We start from the raw sequence: 22,277 nt of genomic DNA on the forward strand, positions 1-22,277 counted from the left end.
ATTGAAAAAACAGACTTGACCCTCAAATGACCTTGAAGGTCAACATCAAGGTCACATCCAATGTCACCAATTGATTGGCCCTTAGAAACCCTACAACTTTTTCCCAAAATAATGAGATCCAATTAAGTTATTTCATTGTCTCAAGATGATAAACTCACCCTGTATATAATAAATTCATTTATCATAATAGTAACATATTAATTGAAAACAAAAATTAATAAAAAATACCTTTGAAGTTAATCCCTTAGAAATTAACTAAAAAAGCTTTAAGAAAAATGTTGATAGATATTATGTTTTTTCATTTTTTTAGTAGTCTCAAAAAACAGATATTTTGATAATACAATGGAATTCAAATTAAGACCAAATTTAATAAATTTTACACAACTATAATTTTAAAAATATTGTAAAAGTATATGTTAAAACATTAAAAATTTACATAAATTTTTTATTTTAAATCAGAAAAAAAAAAACCACTTACATTTTCCAACAGAAAATGATTTCCATCCAAATTCAAATCCAAATTGTTATCAAATCCAATAATTTGCATTATAAATAAAGCTTCAGGTCTGTGGAATGGATTAACAGGTTCAAGATCAGGCCATTGATCTTCCTACAATATTAATATTTTCATATATGTATGTATAATTTATATATATATTAAATATATGTACAGTACATATACAATTTATATCATTTTTAATCTCTTTGTATCTGTTAAATAAAATCAAATATATAATTTTATTTAAAAAATTAAAAATGATTTAATGCATCCATCATAATCAGAATCTATAAACCTCTATAAAATTGTTGTTAGTATTTTAAAACAAATAAAAGAAAATACCAGTCATCCAACTGGGTTTCAAGGCTTAAAAAGTAGGAAAAGTAAAACTTTCTGAAGGAAAAATTAAGATAAGTAGACAAATTCTAAACTAGCCAAAATCATCACCTAGAGGATGATGTTGGATAAAATATCTTTTCATTAACAAGAAAAGGAATGATAGAGTTAATTTAGTATATATTTCAATTTTATTAATTTTTTTGTGAAAATTTCCTACCAAAAGACTGTCATTCATTAGTTACTAGAATAATTCTGGATAGGTTATAGTCTTTATTTTTCAACATTTACAATTAGTATGAGGGGTGTTCAAATGAAAAGGCACAAAACATCGTCACAACCAAACTGGTTGAAATGGAAATACGCTGCTTTGGGATACCATAGTGAGACATCTAGGGACATAAATGTAGTGTCCGGAGTGGTTGTGCGTCATGCGCGTGTGCCCGCACATGATGCAGGAAAGAAGCAGGCAGTTGTGTGCTCTGTCCAATTGATGTGGCAGTGCATGTGAGGACATCATGACATTCACATTGCAAAAGTCATATTATGGATGGAAAAACCATTTACAGTGATGTGTACTGTGAGACACTCCATAGCCTAAGCAAGTCCATCAAGAGCAAACAGCCTGGGCTGCTCATGGAGGGAGTGATTCTGCTCCACGATAACATGCATTCACAAGTCTCCAGGGTCACACAAAGTGTAATGGCCAAGTTCAAGTGGGAGCAGCTTGAACTTCTGCCCTACAGCCCGGACATGTCGCCCTGCGACTTCCATCTGTTTGGTCCACTCAAAAAACATCTCAAAGGGAAGCACTTCAACTCGGACAATGAACTGAAGGACACAGTGGAGGACTGGCTCTTTTCATAGCCACAGAAATTCTTTACCTTGAAACCCAGTTGGATGACTGGTATTTTCTTTTATTTCGCAGGTGATTACTTTGAATAAAGACTTCAATTATACCCACAGTGTCGTTTTGTACCTTTTCATTTGAACACCCCTCATATATACAGTATAATCTCTGAATAGTGGACACTGTCAGGACCAAGAAGTTTGTCCACTATTTATAGTGACCACTATTCAGAGGCGCATGCTGACAGCTATAATGTACCTTAACCTGGTCATCATATAGTGAAGGATATGATGGATTATGAAAACATCAAATATGCATTAGGAATGTAAATATGCTGACAAGTATATGTAGAATATATAGTTAAAATATATATACAGTATATTATTTATCTTTTAGCTTTAAAAATCTTGTTTTAATTGAATCTCATTCCAATGTCGAGTTATGAAGGTGATTTGCTATCCACTCAAGGAGTGGGAAATATTCGGAATTGTTACATTTATAAGGTCATTTATGATCTAAGTGACTAATAAAAATCGATACAGGGATTTGTCAGCTTTGTAGTTATCAAGTAGATGTAACTTTTCAAACATTTTTGCTTTTTCAGTAACTGATTTATTAAAAATTTACACTTTAGCCACCACAAAGCTGTTAAAATGTTTACGACAATAGTGTTTGTTTGGTGAAAGTTCAAAGATCGTGTTATGAAGGCGTTTGCTGACTACTTTAAAGTGTGAAAAGAGATTCGGTTTTCTCACATTTATGACATCATTTATGATCTAAATCTTTTTTTTCATCACTACTATACTACGGTTCTTGTTAAATGAATGAATGATTTCAGAAATGCTTATAGTTTTATTGGTATCATAAGCTTAATTCCAACAATAAGACAGAAGTTTAACAACATTAATATGTATAATGATAAATAGTGATTTGACAACTTAACCAGATTAAACTTCTCTAACAGCTAAAGAATATTGTTCAACATGCCCTCCTTCCCTATTCCTATTTTAAGTCAGTCTTTATTTGATGCCTATGGTCAGAATTCGTAGTCTGAAACAGCATTTGAACTAATATAAATGCTTCCATCATTTCAGTACTGTTCCATATTCTGGATATGGAACAGTACCAAATATTCTATAGCCTTGAAAAAGGTTTCTTTAATAATGAACACAGAACCAATTATCAGTGTGTAGAAAACAAAAAACAATCTCTGCACAAATGTTTTTAAACTCCTCCTGAGTGCTTCATTAGGTGTGAAAACAGTTACCTGATGAAACGTCATTCGAAACAAATGTGAATTTATAAAAGCTTTTGAAAGAAAACAATTTAAATAACCGTTCTAACTATAAGTATAAATTTAAAGCTGTGCATGCATTATTCTGTGCATAAGGAACATTCAACCAACGACTATACTGTATAAAAAATACTTTTTTCAAACAACACGTGGGGATATTGTTGAAAGATAATAACAATAGTAACACACCCCACCATCAAAAGTCCGTAGCATAATCACTAATCACGCATAATGGTATCCCCAGTATTATTGACTGACTGCACAACATTTATTGATCTGTTGCATTGTACAATCGGCAGCATAAGTTTTTATTTCTATTTTTGCATTTTGAAATGTATAACAAAGTTTGTGGTTGTTGCAAGAAACATTTTTTACCTAATAATTTTTTAATACTATTAATTTGTGATACATAATATATTATTTTTTCTTCCATAATAACTAACTTTTTTCTGTACCCCTAAACAACCTATGGCATACCCCCAGGGGTAATGCATACCCCAAGTTGGGAATTGCTGGCTTAAGGAAAGAAAAAAGTGACAAATGAAACTACATAAATTTATCACAAAGAAACAAGAATTTCAGAAAAGCCAGGACCTTCATCACAAAAAATGAACTTTACATTTCTGTGTGCATATGTTTGTGTGTTATTTAACATATTATTATTATGCAAATTAATATAAAAATAACTTAAAATTATAGTAAAATCTCTTTATTTTTGATCGTGTGTTCCCCTTTCCTTATTTACTCTGTGCTAAAATGACCTTGTTTAATGTTGTTTTGTTTAGCACTTTGTCATCTAGGAACGTATCCCCTGCATCAGGCGGGGTGTATTATTATTATGTTGGGTTAAGTTAGATATACTCGGTTAACACCGGTGGCTAAGTACTATGCCGGACCAAAGTCAAGGCATAGTAACCAAAACAGAAATTAAAGAAGTGTATCAGTGTGTGTGTCTGTATTCAGGAATTTTCTCACAATATGACATGTATTCAATATAGTGGCCTTCTGTAGAGTGATGTATGTGTTTCTATTAAATTCTAATGTGCCCAGGCTTTTGTGTAGTGTGTGTGGTATGACACCTGTAGAGGAGAGAACTACAGGTACAATAAGCACCCCATCCATCCTCCACAGATGCCTTATTTCCTGGGCGAGTTCTGTGTACTTGCTAATTTTTTCAGTGCATGCGTTTTGTATATTGTGAGTGTTTGGAATGGATATGTCTATAATGTATGTGATTTTATTGTGTTTGTCAATGAGTGTGATGTCTGGTCTGTTGTGGTAAATTGTTTTATCTGTGATTATGGCTCTGTCGTAGTACATTTTGTGCGTGTTGTTTTCCAATACTATCTGTGGAATGTATTTGTAGTATGGTTCGTGGATGTCTGCTAATTTGTGTTTCTTTGCAAGCTCTTGGTGTATTATATTTGCTACTTGATTATGTCTGTGTAAATAATCTGTCTGTGCCAAGAGCTTGCAACCAGAGATGATGTGTTGTATAGTTTCTGGCATAATGTGACATTTTCTGCATGTGTCATTTGTGAGTGTTGCATCTTTGAGTATGTGTTTTCTGTAGTTTTTAGTATTTATGACCTGATCCTGTATGGCAATCATGAATCCTTCCGTCTCCCCAAAGAGGCATCCCCGAGCTATCCAGCTGTTTGACGCAGTTTTGTTATTATTATTATTATTATTATTATTATTATTACTAGATCTTGTAACAAGCTTGCAACAAAGATTTTCTGATTTTGGAATGCTGCAATTATTTACAGTATTGATATCCAGAAACATTCTCAGTATAAACTCAGAAAGTTTTTATGCCTTTGAAGATAAAGAAGTATTAGAGCTTCATACTTTGCTGCAGTCACAGTTAAATGTAGAGAAGACTGAGTTGCTTGTGGAATGGGGCATGTTTAAAAGAATACTTATCAGCAGGTGCAATGGACCTCTGTCTCAGGTTTCCACTAATTAATGGTCACAAATGACTTGGTTTCTGATTTTTCTCATATGTTCCTCATTTTAGAATAAGCCCTTGCAATTTCAGTACATACTGTTGACTGTGAGTATGATGAGATTCATTTCACTAAAACCACTTTAATGAAATGAATCTCATTAAAATCCCAATACGCAATACACTACATGTAATAAATGTTAGTAATTTTATGAATATATCAATCAATGGTCTACCTCAAAGAGAATTTGATTTCCAAGCTTACCTTTGTATGGTTCCAGAAAAAACACACACATTCAATTGTGACCTTATGGCTATGAAAAAGTTATAGCATTTCTAATTTTGTTCCAGCTGATATCAAAATAAGATCTACAATTTTTGCTATGTTGAAAGCATTTTTTTACATTACTTGTTTTGCTATAAAATTTTAAATTTTGCTACAGTTTTCAAGACAATATTAACAAACAAACTACAGACTTGAAAAAGCTAGCAAGATCCCTAATAATACTCTTATGTCATCAGATGCTTACAACTATGAGAAACAAATTTACTTCCTTCAGATGAAACTAAACTTTTGTATGTAGACCTATAGTATTTTTGTGTGTTCATTTTATTAATATTAATTCTATACATTATTAATATTTATCAATTTGGCATTCTTTACGATTTATTATGATTGAAATAATTATTCTTCCAATGGTATATTCATTAGTATCTTCTTTTCATCAACAATGCATTATGACTATTATTTTGTAAAAGTTAAATTAGGAATTTTTATTTAGAGAAAATCAGCAAAATATTACCTTGGGCAGTGTGAAACTAATACTTGCAGAGAATAAATCAGAAATAACAGAAGATCGTATTGGTTCATTTCCAGAAAACTTTACAGATGAAGGACTATGTAAAATTATCAATTCTTCTTTACCAGAAGAGTAACAAATAAAACCTAAAATCAGAAATAAAATTGAAAAAATCACTATAATTTACTACAAAATTATATCAGTATTATTACTATAAAACAATGTATGCAATAATTTTATCTGCAAGATTAAATCCTATACAGGGTCTTCAAAACTGAAATACTACCATTTTAAATTACTGTAATTATGTTAGTTATTATCTTAGAAGTAGGCAATGCACACTAATTGATAATTTTACTGTCCGAGTTTCATCTTGCTTCTGCATTCAAACATCTCAATGTCTACTACTTCTAGGAAGTGCTGTAAACAAAAATGGCAACTCTGCAACAGAAAAGGTGTTTTCTGTTCTGAAGTTTGCAAACTCTGAATCTTTTTGTTCTAGTGGAACTGTTGACATCACTGGAGAATATTTGTCTTACATAGTGGATCACTTTGAAATTGTCTGCAAAATTCATGTTCCATAATGAAGAGTGTCAACTTTGCAAGTTGCAGAACACAAAATGCCTTCTCTGTTGCAGAGTCACCATTTTTGTTTACAGCACTTCCTAGAATTAGTAGACAAGATGTTTGAATGCAGATGAGAGATGAAACTGACAGTTACTCTCTGTTGATTGGTGTAGGTTGCATACTTCTCAGATAATAATTAACATAATTACAGTAATTTAAAATGGTAATAGTATTCAGTTTGGAAGACACTGTATTTGTAAAAATCACTAATAAATGATTGCTAATATCATAAAAAAATTACTTCTAAAAATTTTGACATTTTAATGAAATGATATAAAAATAAAAAATTTAAAAATTATTATTCTTAATTTGATTGCACTGACAATTAACAGATTTTAAATTTAATACAAAAATCAATGTCAGGACAAGTTTCATAAAATAATCTTTAAAATGATTGCTGGATGGCTGAGGCATTCAGAGGTATTAATCTCTCTCTCTCTCCAGATCCAAGACTGAATCTAGACAAGAAATTTTTCATGTCCCAGATATGTTGGGCACCTTCCCTCACCACTCAGCTTTCTTATCATGAAGCTGGCACCATGGATATATATATATATATGTGTGTAAAGACCCACTTAATGCCTACAGATCAGAAAGAGCCAAAATAAAGAAAAAAAAATTTTTAAATGTGATGCAATCTATGAAAAGGTATCTTAACCTTTTTACTATGATATGGTCAGTTGTACTTTACCCTTCAAAACACCAATCCAAATTGTAGTCACTCCAGACCACTCTATATATTTTATTTAAAAAATTCACCCAATATTGAATTTTTATCATAAAAATTTAAAAAAAAAACTTTTATTACTTTATGTAGTTTTTGGCACAATAGTGTATAATCATTTGGAGTAAAAATTACTTACAGAAAAAAAAAGTTAAATTATGACGTAAGGTTTTGATGTTATAAATTACTTTACTTTGACAGAAAATAAAATTGTTCAATTTCGTTATTTGTTTTTGGCACCAAGCCAGCACAAAAGAGAATATTGTTTTGTACAGTACATGATGATATAAGATTTATGCATATTTATCTATCTTTTCGTGAACAATATCACTTTATATACTTTATATGGAACAGTCCATATATACTAGTTTTCTGTTTCTCTTCAATAAACTCTTTTAGGCTAGTAGGACGTTTCATTTTAGGCAGCAGGTGGAAAATACCAAAATTGCAAAACAGGCAGTGAGCAGCAAGAAATCTTCAAACACAAGTAAAATGATGCAGAGAATTTTTGATTAAAATTAGACATTTTTCAGAATGACAAAATATCATCATTTCATAAGTTTCAGCTAAAGCCAAAATGGTGATATATCACGTCGTTGTAGAAAAGTTAAATTCTAAAATTTGAAAAACCACAAAATTTACAAGTATCGCCTAAAATATTTTTGTATAATATATATGTGTATATATTATTCATATTATATATATATATATATATATATAATATGAATAAAAATTTTCATAGAAAGGCAATTATCTTTAATTGATAAAAAATTGAACTTAAACTACAAAAAAATTAAATTTTGTTAAGTAAAAATTTATTTCATCATAATATAACAAAAAATTTATAAAAACTACTTAACTGAAATAATTAGAAGGTAAATTAATTTAATAAAGTATTTATTTCAGAAGTAAAAAAAATTTTTTAAAAATCATATAAAGATAATACTTTTTCATATATAAAGAGTCCATTTATATGAACAAATACTTTAACATTTTTCAGTGCTTTATTATTGATAGTGGTAGGAAATTACAAGTATTAGTGCAGGAATTACTTTAATTGATATCAATAACAACCACCTACAAATATGAGTAGATCATAGTGAAAAGTACTATTTCCCAGAGACGCAGAATATTTTCATGACTGAATTTTCCCAGAACACATGCAGAATTTCTCTGAAAATTATTGCACACTAGTATACAAAATAAAACAATAATTTACAAATCAATTAGTAATTACTACTATGTAGTTTGGAAAATTCAATTAAATCATACAGATAATTAGACCTACTGTATAATTTTCCATTCAACAATTAATGGTCACAAATGACTTGGTTTCTGATTTTTCTCATATGTTCCTCATTTTAGAATAAGCCCTTGCAATTTCAGTACATACTGTTGACTGTGAGTATGATGAGATTCATTTCACTAAAACCACTTTAATGAAATGAATCTCATTAAAATCCCAATTATAAAGCACTGAAAAATTGATATGTAAAGTTTAAAGAGACTGGCAATGTTGGTGACCTGAAAAGAACTGGAAAACAAACTGTGAATTCGTTCTATGTCCAGGTGTTATGAAAAATTGCAACTGCTTTTTCGAAGCAAAAACCCTATTGACTGTGGACCCATTGCATTATTCACAAGGGTGCATTCATATCAAAATATCTGAGTCCTACATTAAACTAGGCCTTAGAATATGTAGTAAATGTAGTAAAGTATTGTAGAGTATCATTGAATATCATTAAACTGCTAAATTAACAAAATTTTTTAAAATTAAAACAAATTAATTTAAGTATCTGTCGTCATCATGGAATAACAGAATTATAAACTTGATGTAACACATTAATAGAAATAAAATTAAATCAATTCCTCAAATAACCTATTTTTTAGCAAGGCATACTGAGTAAGGACTTTTTGATGCAAAATGCAAAATTATTTATGAAATGCACAAACTTTTTTAGTTTTTGACTGATTTTTCTTTATTATTTTTGAAAATGCAATCATATTTTTATATTTTAAAATATATTTCAATAATAATATTTTTTATTTTATGAAAATTTATAAAAATTGACAAAAATTATATAAAAAAAAAAAAATAATGTTTGTAAAGTGATGATAAAACTTCTATTTAACTATTGTAGAGTATCATTGAATGGTAATTAAGTTTAAAATTGAAGACAGTGTCAAAAATATTCTACAGTTGAATTGAAAATATTCTACAAAGATTTGTCACCAGGGGCAGCTGAAAATATTCTATAAAGATTTGTCACAAGGGGCTGCTGAAAATCAACACTCACCAGTGCTTGCTTCTAGTGAATATAAAGTTCTACAGTCTCCAAGGGGGAAAAGAAACACATCTATGGTGTTTTTTTTCCATCATATTTCAATTTTCTTTTTAAAATTGTTGTTATGTTAGGTAGAAACATACACTTTGTAGCATAATTCAGGCTGATTCTTATGGTTATTGTTGTAATGTTGCATAGACTGATCAATCCAGGGGGAACTGCAATCACCAATACCAAAATACAAGGGTGTTTTTTTTTTCAAGCTCCAATGGTCCATAAAACAAAGACAAGTGTAAATAACAAAATGAATTTATTACGAAAAGTTAGGTACAAACATGATTACTCTTCGACATAACCACTGTGAAGATTGAGGCATTTGTCTATCTGTGGACGAACTTTGCAATCCCCTTTTCATAGAATGTTGTTGCCAGTGAATTGAGATGGCCTTAACAACATTGTTTTGAAAATTGTCATTAGTCTCAAACCTCTGCCCTGCTAGCCACGTTTTCAGTTCAGGAAAGAGGTGGAAATCTTCACCATCTTTAAACACCCAGCGTATAGCCTCGATTTAGCACCGAGCGACTTCCACCTCTTTCCTGAACATAAAAAGTGGCTAGGAGGGCAGAGATTCAAGACTAATGACGATCTTCAAAACAATGTTAGGGCCCATCTCAAGTCATTGGCAGCAACATTCTATGACAAGAGGATGGAAAAGCTCGTCCACAAATACGACAAATGCCTCAATCTTCACAGTGATTATGTTGAAAGGTAACCATGTTTGTACCTAACTTTTGGTAATAAATTCATTTTGTTATTTACACTTGTCTTTGTTTTATGGACCATTGGATCTTAAGAAAAAAACAGGTATATTTGTAGAAGAATACTATTTGTTCTTCTGGTCTGGTTTCACCAAGTAAAATCATCAATTATGATTCACTGAAACTTCAAGAAAAGAGTATGGATCATTAAAATCCCAATTATAAAGCACTGAAAAATTGATATGTAAAGTTTAAAGAGACTGGCAATGTTGGTGACCTGAAAAGAACTGGAAAACAAACTGTGAATTCGTTCTATGTCCAGGTGTTATGGAAAATTGCAAGTGCTTTTTCGAAGCAAAGACCCTATTGACTGTGGACCCATTGCATTATTCACAAGGGTGCATTCATATCAAAATATCTGAGTCCTACATTAAACTAGGCCTTAGAATATGTAGTAAATGTAGTAAACTTTATAAAAACACGGCTGTTGAATGCAAGATTTTTCAAAAAGCTATGTGAGGATATGGAATCTGAGCACACATCTTCATTGTACTACAGCACTTCGAGAAAGTACAAAACGTTACAATGGGAGAGCGATTGCTCTCTTGAGGTATTGTTTTGAATCGTACGTTTGAACTGCAAGAGGAAATTTATATTTTTCTTAAAGAGGCAGACCACAAATATGCCAAAAATTTTGTGAATGAAGATTTTTTGGTAAAACTAGCATACTTACGTCATATTTTTGAAAAGCTGAATGCTCCGAATCTCTCCCTGTAGGGAAGCAACATGTGTCTTTTAAAGTCGATTGAGAAAATTTCAGCTTTTATAAAAAAAATTAAAACTATGGAAAAGAAAAATAAATGAAGACAAAGGAAAAGAAGGTTTCCCCTTGTTGCAATGGTTTTTGACCTCCTACGGAGTTGATTTCTCTCGAGGTATAAAATCTATTTTTGAAGAACATTATCACAGCCTATCCATCTGGTTTGAAAAATATTTTCAAAATGATAATATTGATCAATTTGCATAGATTCAAGATCCATTTAATGTCAGTGCTTCATCTGAATTTACTGCTGTAGAAGAAGAGAATCTTATTTAGTTATCTTGTGATAATATGGTAAAAACAAAATTTAGCAGCATAAAATTAACTGAATTTTGCATAAATTCAGTTAATTTTGCAAAAAAAGTAAAAGATAAATATCCCTTTCGAGTGGTAAAGTACGGAAAATTTTAATTCCATTTGCGACTTTTTATTTGTGCGAAGCTGGGTCTTTGGCTGTCACTGTGATAAAAAATAAGTATCTCACAAAAATCAACGTGGAAGGTGGCTGTATCCAATTTGATTCCAAGATTTGAGAAAATGTGTGGTGAACAACAGGGTCATTTATCCCACTAATTATAATTAATTGAATTTGTTCAATTAGATTTTTTGTTATCTTAAATATATGTTTTATTTTTTTTTACTTAATGTCCTAACTCTTTAATTTAAAAAAGTATTGGCTATTTCGCAAATTGTACTTGTTAGAATTTGACATAGGGTGCCTTGGGAAAATCTGCATTTAGCAAGGGCACCAAGAATCAAGAGTTTGGTAACCACTGCCCTATGTAGGATACAATACAAAGTACAAACTGTTGGTTTATTTTGTTATGACAATGTGACACAGGCAATGTGCCAAGGGGGATTTTTCCCGGGAGGGCTTTCTATGGGAAACTAGACCCTATTTGTGTGTTACAAACACGAAGAAAACTCAAAACTCCACATAGCCAGCCGGCCACGACCAACTACCAGTGTTCACAGATTTTATCCACTTGGCCACCAGTAAGCAAGTACAAACCGTACAAGGACTATTCAGAAATCAAACTCCGGTGAGCAGTTAACAAAACAGTTTTCTTCCCATCTTGTTCTTTCCCATACATGAACCCACATTTATTTACATGCATATAAGGGTAATTGTAATTGATGCCTATTCAATGCCATATTTAGCAGTCTAAATGTAACCAGATTTTGGAATCTTACCATGCCTGCAGAAGTAATATATAGAGGGAGGGAGGGATCCAATCTCCTTTCAGAACTTCAACTTTATCTTTTGTATGTACCCATATACAGACACTGAATCTAAAACTTATTAGACTTACTATTACCGAAATGTACGGTCTAGAATACATTTTGTAGATGACTTAATCCATGTGAAGATAAATCCGCTTGAGAAACATTTAAAATTACGCCAACTTACCTGTATTTTATATATTGAGAACGAACCTCAATATGGAATAAAGTACTTCAATCATAATTTTACAGTGAAAAATTAAACACAAACAGAAATAAATTAAGATTCATGAAATATACAGCATGAGCATTTTATCTTCATATTTTCTAGCTTTCCGATTTAAATTAAAAACGGATTTTAATACATTATCTACGATCCCTTACCTGCGAGAATTAGAAGACAAACTCGGAACATTTTTCAGCGATTATAAATTCTTCAAAATAGTATTTCTTCTACAACATTCACTTTCGTCAGAGATCACACTTCGTACCGAGGATCAGATTTTCATCACAAGACATGTACAACAGCTCCCTCTGGACTTTTCGTACGACTAAAAATCCAGTAGATGAGAAATAAATTTTCACTTATTTTTAGTGAAAAAATGTCTTTTCTTTATTGACGAAATTATTTTAATTAGAAGTTATTTTTAAAATATAAACTTTCGAAAATAAAGTATTAATAAAATACTTTTTTTTTAAAGGTAACAGACTGCCTCCCCGCTCTGGGAAACCCGGAATCAAATCCGAACGGGTCGAAAAATCCCCAGGAATTTTTCGGGGGTGGTCCATCCGGATATATCCCTGTCCCTCACCACCCGGCCAATTCGGGCAGGCTCCATTGTGGGCCTGGCCGAACCCATAATGGGCCTGCTAAAGAGGCCCTCTTAGTGCCCAGAGGGCGAAAAAAGTTTAAACCCCCACCGCAAACGCTCAGACGTCTGGTTGTCTATCAGTTTGGCCTGACAATGCTGCATTTCAACGGCTGATTTTAAACTGTATTCGCGTGGCCTACGTTATACCAGAGTCGATAGATACACTGGTTCTTACTTTGTCCGTTACTACTAGCAATTTCCTTTAGGGTCAATTTACACACAACAGTGACGTGCCGGCACAGTGCAGTAAGCATCAATAAATATCATACATAGCCAATCAGAATTTCATGTACAGTACGACACTTGTATGATTGAGAGAATACAGATCACGTGTCGTAGATGAAAATGATTGGCTATGTGATGTTTATGCACCAAACGGTCACTATACCGGCACGTCACTGTGTGTAAATCGACCCTTATGGTTTAATAAATATTTCTGCCACTTCGATCGCATGTAGTCCTAAGTTTGGCTGGAGCATAGGGAAAGTCAGCAGTAAATATTCGAAGTCCTATTAATATATGAAATTCTCTCGTTTTGAACTCATTTCTTTTGTCTTTTCTAAAGGACTGCTTATAAATACTAACTTAAATGTCGTTAATGTTCAAAATCGAATTAATAGAAATATAAACATTAAAGTGAGTTACGAATAAATAATCAATTTAAAGTCTAAAATCGCGAAACTGTTTACATATAAGCACAAATTATAAGTAAATATATTTAAGGGTTTTCGTTAAAGGCAAGAACATGTAGTCAGAAAATTTATATAGTTATAATTATACGATGTTCTAAATTCGAGAACTTTCTTAATCAGGAAGAACATGACGAAAATTTAATTATGATATACAAGTGTTTTAAAACATGTCTTAAGATAAGATTTATTGTTACAAGAGGTTTAGGATGGCTTTGGAATTTATCAAGGTTAAACCCATTTTTCTTCTTTTATATTTATTATTTCATAGTCAATTGTTTTCCTCCCAACTTAAAGAACGTTCTTGATGTCGCTAGTTTCGTGACAATATACTGCACTGAAATTGACCAAGAAAAATTCTGGAGAAGAGTTTAAATTTTTCGTCCAGACACTGCTTTCTCGTTTTCGGTCTACGATCGTATTTCGATGTTTTGAGGATATTTGTCGATATATATTTTAAAAAATTAACTTAGGATAAATCGTTCTATCCTACGTTAAATTTTTTAATAACTAAAACGTTATAGTAACTATTATAACGTTTTAATTGTGCAACGTTTTCGTGACTTGTTTGAAAAACACGGATTAAAAGTAAGTAATTGCATTTAATAACCAAACTCATTACAAACAACTCGTTAACAGAACATTAGCAAATAATCACGATCTTGACATCTCTCATTTAACAAAACAAAAAAGTGTTAACAAGTTTGTTAACAATAAGAACAAAAAACAAAAGAGTTATTAACCAGTTAACAAAAGTAAACTAAACATGCTGTTTGTCGCAGATAAAGGAGAGAGGTTCAGAACCTCCACAAGCCTACTCTTTCCGAGACATCATTCAGCCATACTTGGCTCGGGCATACTTGCCACGACTTTAGCAAAGTATGCCCTCGCGAAGCTTCTTCCCAACGAACTCTGACGATCTTCCAAAGTTCGTCGGGAGTTGCCGCCTGAATGGAATCGCGGCAGAGGTCGGCCCAAACATTCTCGATTGGGTTGAGGTCTGCACCTCTCCCCGGCAATCCGATGTCTCGCAGTTCTAGCTGGGCACAGCCACTTTTACGTTTTCCGGCCGTCTGGACAAACCAAAATGGAGTCTCACCGTACACCCTCCTCACCGATGACAGCGACACGTCTTCCAGTATTTGAACGTACTGACGAGAGTCCAAATATCCGTTAATCCTCACCAGCTTCCCGGGTCCCGTTGCTGTCATCCATCCCCAGACTCCTGCAAACAGAAAAAAGGTCAATCAAGCTGTGATTTATAACATGAAAATTCCCGTTTTGAAAGAATAATTATGCACAAATGAATGGGCTGCAAGGTTAATAAGAACATAATATATGACTTGTCACGTAGAAATCAGTTAACATTACATAAAGTTTTAAAATATGCTAAACAAGTTCAGCCTGGCATTTTAACAATGTCATAATAGTTCGATGTGATATAATACACGACACACAGTGTATCGTGTGTTATAATTACGTGTATATATACTCTAAATTATATTGCTATACAACATAGGCCTGAATACATCCTGACATCTACATTCGCTCATGATGTTTTTTCACTTGTCGTATGTAATGACATTTAAGGTTTTTGCTTGTCTTTTTTACCTGAAGCTTATGTTAGTTGAAAAATTGGTAGAAACTGTCGTATACACTTCTTGACACGTTACTTCGAACACGCAGATATGTTTTCATGTTATATAATTATTTCCAATGTTAAATGCAAGTGTCTTATTATACTGTCAGTAAGAGTTAATGACAAATACACGAAAACACAAAACTTAAAAACTCGCCTATTGAAAGCGACCGCTTCGTTGGGTGGCCACACGTACTCAGAATTGTATCGGATGGTAGTCGACGCACCCACACGGTTTCGCTGTTCTCCGAACAATCTTTTCGTCGCTGAAAACTAAGTTGTCCCACTCGGCCACTGTCCACAGACAGAAAGATTGGGCAAAGCTCACACGATCCAGTTGATTCACGACCATCAAGTTGTATTTTTGGGCAAGGTTGAATTGTCGCAACCTATTAATAAAATTATTATTATATATATATTATAATAATAATAAAATATATAATTATATATTATTTTGCTTCCTACATTTCTGTATACGCAAGAACACGTTAATGAAGTTGTATTTCTGGCGGTTCATTATATCGTATATATATTTCGTTGGAAGGCGGGAATATTATACTACAAATGTTACATATCTTCGTTTCACAGTATCTATAGAAACGTTCACCTTCAACTCAGTTCTGTGCGCCGTGGCCGTTGTGAACAGGCTCGCCTGGCTGTTACTTTGCAGGCGAGCGTCGTGGTCGGCTGGTAGATTTCCCCGGCGACATAACCTGTGTCCCAGTGCAATTGTAGAATGCGTGATACACCTCGCGTGGAGATTTTCAGGTATTCCGCGATGTCTTCAAGTGTTTCGTCCTCTGCTCTATTAGCTAGCGCATCTCTTTGCAAAACACTTTCGGCATCTCGTTTGGATTACTCCCGCACTTCACCAAAGGCTATATATACTCTTGCTTCCCTCGACAATTCAATTTCATTTCATTGTAACAGAAATAAATAAATAATAATATGGAGTAAATCTTTCATGAATTATTTGCTATGTCTCCTTCTAATTACTGCTGCTTTTGACTTCAAATTTTCTCCTATCATAAATACAAAAAATTATGCAAATTTCAGTTTGCGTAATGAATTATGCAAATTACCCCTTGAATGCAGCATAATTCAAAAGGTCATTTGCATAATGTTTTGTATTTATCAGAATATTAGAGGTCAAAACTGGTAGTAATTATAGGGAAACATAGACAGTAATTAATGACAGATTTCTTTTTATATTATTTATGTCTGTTTCAATTAAATTAAATTCAATTGTCGAGGGAAGCAAGAGTATAGAGGGTGGTGAACGTGACGTCACATGACTCTGCTCACATTTACAGTCGCCATATTGGTTGCTGATTTCACGTTACCCTGCTTGATCGCTTTATTACGTCAACGTGGAAGAAAGGAATTTTACTGGCTTTGCAGCCGATTTAAAAGGTAATGATTTGATAAAATATAAAGAGAAAACTTCTTTTATTGAATTGGATCCATAAGAAATGAAACAAACGGAATTTTCATCCAACGATTTAACCACGTGGCCAACTATATGGAGGTACAGTACATGGAGGCAGCAAATTATTTGGTTTTAACAACTAACGCTGACACTGGATCAGATGAAGGCATACAAATCACTCGATGCTCGTAATTATTTGACAAGCGGATTTATTCATCGTGATATTTTATTCGTAATGATTTAATTTTGCTTGTAGAAAAGTTACTTTACGTATCTTGTGAGACTTTCCATTACTCATAACTGCGTTAATATAAAGATGAATGTAATTTTATATTTAGTCACATTTTAAGTTAAGTTGTATTTATTACCATTATTATTAAGTTGTTAATTACCATTAAATTTTTTCTTTTGTCATGGTTTTGCGTTGCGCAAGTCTCTAACAACCTATTATTAAGATTAAATTAATTAGCCCAATAAATATGGCTATAATAAATTGGAGGGCTTATCACATCAGGGACTGACTGGAGCAAAATAGACTAAATTTTTACAAAAATTAGCCTTTAATTAACCACAATCAAATTTTTAGTAGAATGCATTTCGGGCACAAAAACTCATTAGCTTACATACTCCCATACAGTATAAACACAAATATCTATCAAGTCAATCATAACATAAATAGCAATTCCAGACTAATACATTTTGGAATTGGCTGATCAGGAGTTTGTGTAAAGGCGTTTCCAAATAATTTACTGTCTCCATGTTCTATAGTTGGCCACGTGGTTAAATCATTGGATGAAAATTCCGTTTGTTTCATTTCTTATGATCCAATTCAATAAAAAGTTTTCTCGATATTTTATCAAATCATTACCTTTTAAATCGGCTGCAAAGCCAGTCTGGAGCGATACCGTCCGCCGCTTGACCGACTCCTGGTCGGCTATACTGAATAGCAAAAATAGGGAACATCGATCCTTTACCCATTGGTACTCCACGCCTCGAATCGGCGAATGGAAACTGTTGGCGTGGCAGACAGCCCCGTTAAAGGCCTTTCTATACTCCCGTTGGTTAATAGATACCCCGAACTGCACTGAGCATGAAACGACTCTCCACTACTGGCTGCATTGCCTACATTACGCTATCGCCCGCCACGATCTGGGCTTGTCATTAAAAATCAACCTTGCAACCGCCAGCATGCTTCTTTCTATATATGAGCCATCAAATGACATCACGCCCCGCCATCTCGCGTCAGAACTAGAAAATTACGTCACTCGCACCGGCCACTTTCATTGACCGAGTGAAGTAATGTCGGAGAAAGGGCCTACAAGTGCCAATATCTCCATATGACCTAGAAGAAGAGAGAGAGAGAATCGATGCAAAATAGGCAATCAGTAAGGATATGGGCTTGTTTATTATCGAACATCACGAGGAGATCTCCCACATGCTGAAAGTCTCGACGCCAGCCGTGTCGAGAATTTTGAAACTGTTCCAGGACAGGTTCTGTGTCGCCGGGGAAGCCGAAGGGGCGACAACGTAAGACAACAGCGGAGAAAGACTCTCGCCTGAAAGCGAGCAGTCAGGCTAGCCCTTTTATAACAGCTTTCACACACAGAAGGGAGCTAAATTTGGACGTATCTACGGATACCGTAAAGAGAAGATATGTAACATTTGTAGTATAATATTCCCGCCTTCCAACGAAATATATATCGATATAATGAACCGCCAGAAATACAACTTCATTAACGTGTTCTTGCGTATACAGAAATGTAGGAAGCAAAATAATATATAATTATATATTTTATTATTATTATAATATATATATAATAATTATTTTATTAATAGGTTGCGACAATTCAACCTTGCCCAAAAATACAACTTGATGGTCGTGAATCAACTGGATCGTGTGAGCTTTGCCCAATCTTTCTGTCTGTGGACAGTGGCCGAGTGGGACAACGTAGTTTTCAGCGACGAAAAGATTGTTCGGAGAACAGCGAAACCGTGTGGGTGCGTCGACTACCATCCGATACAATTCTGAGTACGTGTGGCCACCCAACGAAGCGGTCGCTTTCAATAGGCGAGTTTTTAAGTTTTGTGTTTTCGTGTATTTGTCATTAACTCTTACTGACAGTATAATAAGACACTTGCATTTAACATTGGAAATAATTATATAACATGAAAACATATCTGCGTGTTCGAAGTAACGTGTCAAGAAGTGTATACGACAGTTTCTACCAATTTTTCAACTAACATAAGCTTCAGGTAAAAAAGACAAGCAAAAACCTTAAATGTCATTACATACGACAAGTGAAAAAACATCATGAGCGAATGTAGATGTCAGGATGTATTCAGGCCTATGTTGTATAGCAATATAATTTAGAGTATATATACACGTAATTATAACACACGATACACTGTGTGTCGTGTATTATATCACATCGAACTATTATGACATTGTTAAAATGCCAGGCTGAACTTGTTTAGCATATTTTAAAACTTTATGTAATGTTAACTGATTTCTACGTGACAAGTCATATATTATGTTCTTATTAACCTTGCAGCCCATTCATTTGTGCATAATTATTCTTTCAAAACGGGAATTTTCATGTTATAAATCACAGCTTGATTGACCTTTTTTCTGTTTGCAGGAGTCTGGGGATGGATGACAGCAACGGGACCCGGGAAGCTGGTGAGGATTAACGGATATTTGGACTCTCGTCAGTACGTTCAAATACTGGAAGACGTGTCGCTGTCATCGGTGAGGAGGGTGTACGGTGAGACTCCATTTTGGTTTGTCCAGACGGCCGGAAAACGTAAAAGTGGCTGTGCCCAGCTAGAACTGCGAGACATCGGATTGCCGGGGAGAGGTGCAGACCTCAACCCAATCGAGAATGTTTGGGCCGACCTCTGCCGCGATTCCATTCAGGCGGCAACTCCCGACGAACTTTGGAAGATCGTCAGAGTTCGTTGGGAAGAAGCTTCGCGAGGGCATACTTTGCTAAAGTCGTGGCAAGTATGCCCGAGCCAAGTATGGCTGAATGAGGTCGCGGAAAGAGTAAGCTTGTGGACGAGGTTCTGTATACCTCTCTCCTCCATCTGCATGTTCCAAACTGGGCATTTTCAGTTTTGCTAACGAGTTTGTTAGTGACGTTTTTTGATTTGGTTGCGCAAGATTTTTTGATGGTAGTAGAACTACGTGTTTACTGTACAGATATTAAGTAAATATACATCATTTTTTTATTTGTTAAATACAGAAGAATGAAGAAAAGTGCTTCGTATACAAATTACGACTTATGAAAACACAACTTTTAACGTAAATTATTGGTTTTGGTAGGATTTCGGGCAAAAACATTTATACCTCATAAAAGATTTTTGATGGTGAATCTCGTCGTATAATTGAAATTTTTCATGCGTGACAATTTTTTGTAAATTACAATGCCACACAAGTTAGATGTTACAAAAAAAAATTCAACAACGAATTGCGTAATTTTCCCGGCTGTTATAAGATTTTGTTCAAAAAATAACTTTTATATTTTTAATTATAATGAATAAAATTGTGTGTGGTGCAATCTGATATAAGTTTTTTTTTATGATAAAATCTCATATTATTAATTATTATAAAATGACAAAACGCTTAATTTTAAGGATAGAAATGAGTTTTATATATATATATAAATTACAAATGCTAATAAGGAATAAAATCTTCATTACGTCCGATTCCTCTGAAGATATGAAAAGTGATCCCGTCTATCTCCCCACCATTTGACCTCTACCACCAAAATTTAATGGCATTGATCCCCCCCTTATATACGAGCAACTACCATGCTAATTCCGTTTCTTAAATGAAATAGACTCCAACACTCACACGCCAGATTTGTAAAAAAATTCAGGGTGTAAAATTTGACACCATTCCAATATTTTCTCTTGTTATGTATATATACATAACAGCAGGGAAAGTAAAGGGTATTTGAAAAATATCTTTGGAAAGGAAAATTTCAAGGATGTTTTTCAATATGATATATTTCGGCTGAACCAGGTCTTGAGATTTTTAATAAGGTATAACTCAACATCCGCGTAACATCGAAATTTTCTGGTTGGAAAATCAGAGCATCAAAAACTACTACTAGTAAAGGCCTGACTAGAATGTCGAATAAATTTTTTTTTTTATAATTGTGTTCCGCGTCGAATAAAAAAAAATTCTTCGAGATTGGTCTCACTTTTCTCAATTTCTACTTAGCCGAACATTTATTCAGAAGCGAGAGATATTGACCCTGTCTAAAAGTAAACAAAGCATGAGGCAAGTCACGTGATTAGACCTTCTTCAACTTCCGGTAGAATGTGTGCATGTTCAGCTCATCTTTGGAGGGGGAATTTCGTGCAGCGGGTTTCGTCTGTATTTACACGTAACTAGGTAGCCAGTTAATTAAAACTAAAATATTTTAAAATTTAATTATTATTTTAACTTAAAATTTAATTTTAAATTTAAAACTTCTTTATTTCGAAACAAAAACCGAAACCGTAGCTAAAATTAAAAATAAAATCAAAATTAATGAATGCAAATTAAAATGAAATCAATTGAAACATTATTTGGGAAGGTGCGGATAAAGTACTTGTCGGTCATGATTGATTTGGTTAGGCCTGTATTTCATAGAATTGAGTCCTTATTTAGAGCACTTCTTCATAAAGGGATAGTTTCGGTTTCGGCGGTGACAGAACATTTTGCTTCTAATTAATATGTAAAATATATAGAGTAGATATAGATAAAAGTATTCAAAGCACAATGCAAGATTCTAGTTAATTAAGAGTGTTCTTGTTTCAATCAACCAAGGGTAGGACCTTGGGTATAATCTGGGAAAACTGAAATGGCGTGTTAAACAATCATAAAAGATGAATTTGTATAGTTTTACATGCGAAGATATGTAAAATTGTGTCCAGGGAATCAAAAAATTCCATAGCTTGATAAGTCTGCATATTTGTTAAATTAACGTTCTTGTTAGACGGCCGGATGGCCGAGCGGTCAAGGTGGCAGCCTACCGCTCTGGGGGACCCGGGATCAAATCCAAACGGGTCGAAAATCCCCAGGAATTTTTCGGGGGGTAGTCCGTTCGGATATGTCGGGCCCCGTCCCTCACCACCCGGTCGCCCCATTGTGGGCCTAGCCGAACCCATAATGGGCCTTCTAAATGAGGCCCTCTTAGTGCCCACAGGGTCCGATAAGTCGGCATATTTGTTAAATTAACGTTCTTGTAATGATGTCGCTTCTTATTCATCCACAGAAAAAGTTCCTCGTTATTTATGAAATCATTAATAAAATATTATTTTACTTATTCTATTTGAAATCTGTTTATTACGGATTTATTAATTTATTTTTAAATCAATATTTACACATCTTGAAGCATGAAAAAAAATAAACCGTTTCTGATCGTGCTCATAAGTTTCATTTTCTGTTGCTTATTACCAACAAAATCAGAGTTGTTAATTTTATTTCAAAT

At 33.5% G+C, this 22,277-nt stretch overlaps 1 protein-coding gene across 2 annotated transcripts in view; it reads right to left on the reverse strand.

Moving 5' to 3' along the window:
- ATP6AP2 (ATPase H(+)-transporting accessory protein 2) overlaps positions 1–12,664 on the reverse strand; it is a 47,941-nt gene extending 35,277 nt beyond the window's left edge. The window contains exons 1-3 of one of the 2 annotated variants that reach the window (XM_067287170.1): positions 12,554–12,664; positions 5,731–5,877; positions 479–610 (exon numbers count right to left, since the gene is read on the reverse strand). In XM_067287170.1, the coding sequence (XP_067143271.1) occupies positions 479–610; positions 5,731–5,877; positions 12,554–12,580 (306 nt within the window). In that variant the 5' untranslated portion in view covers positions 12,581–12,664. Of the gene's footprint in view, positions 1–478; positions 611–5,730; positions 5,878–12,549 lie in introns of both variants that reach the window. The other variant, XM_067287169.1, reaches the window with a different exon arrangement.
- Positions 12,665–22,277: the final 9,613 nt, after the last annotated feature.

The sequence above is a fragment of the Centruroides vittatus genome, unplaced genomic scaffold, assembly GCF_030686945.1.
Source record: "Centruroides vittatus isolate TY-2023 unplaced genomic scaffold, ASM3068694v2 scaffold_435, whole genome shotgun sequence".
In the NCBI taxonomy this organism is placed as follows: Eukaryota; Metazoa; Arthropoda; class Arachnida; order Scorpiones; family Buthidae; genus Centruroides; species Centruroides vittatus.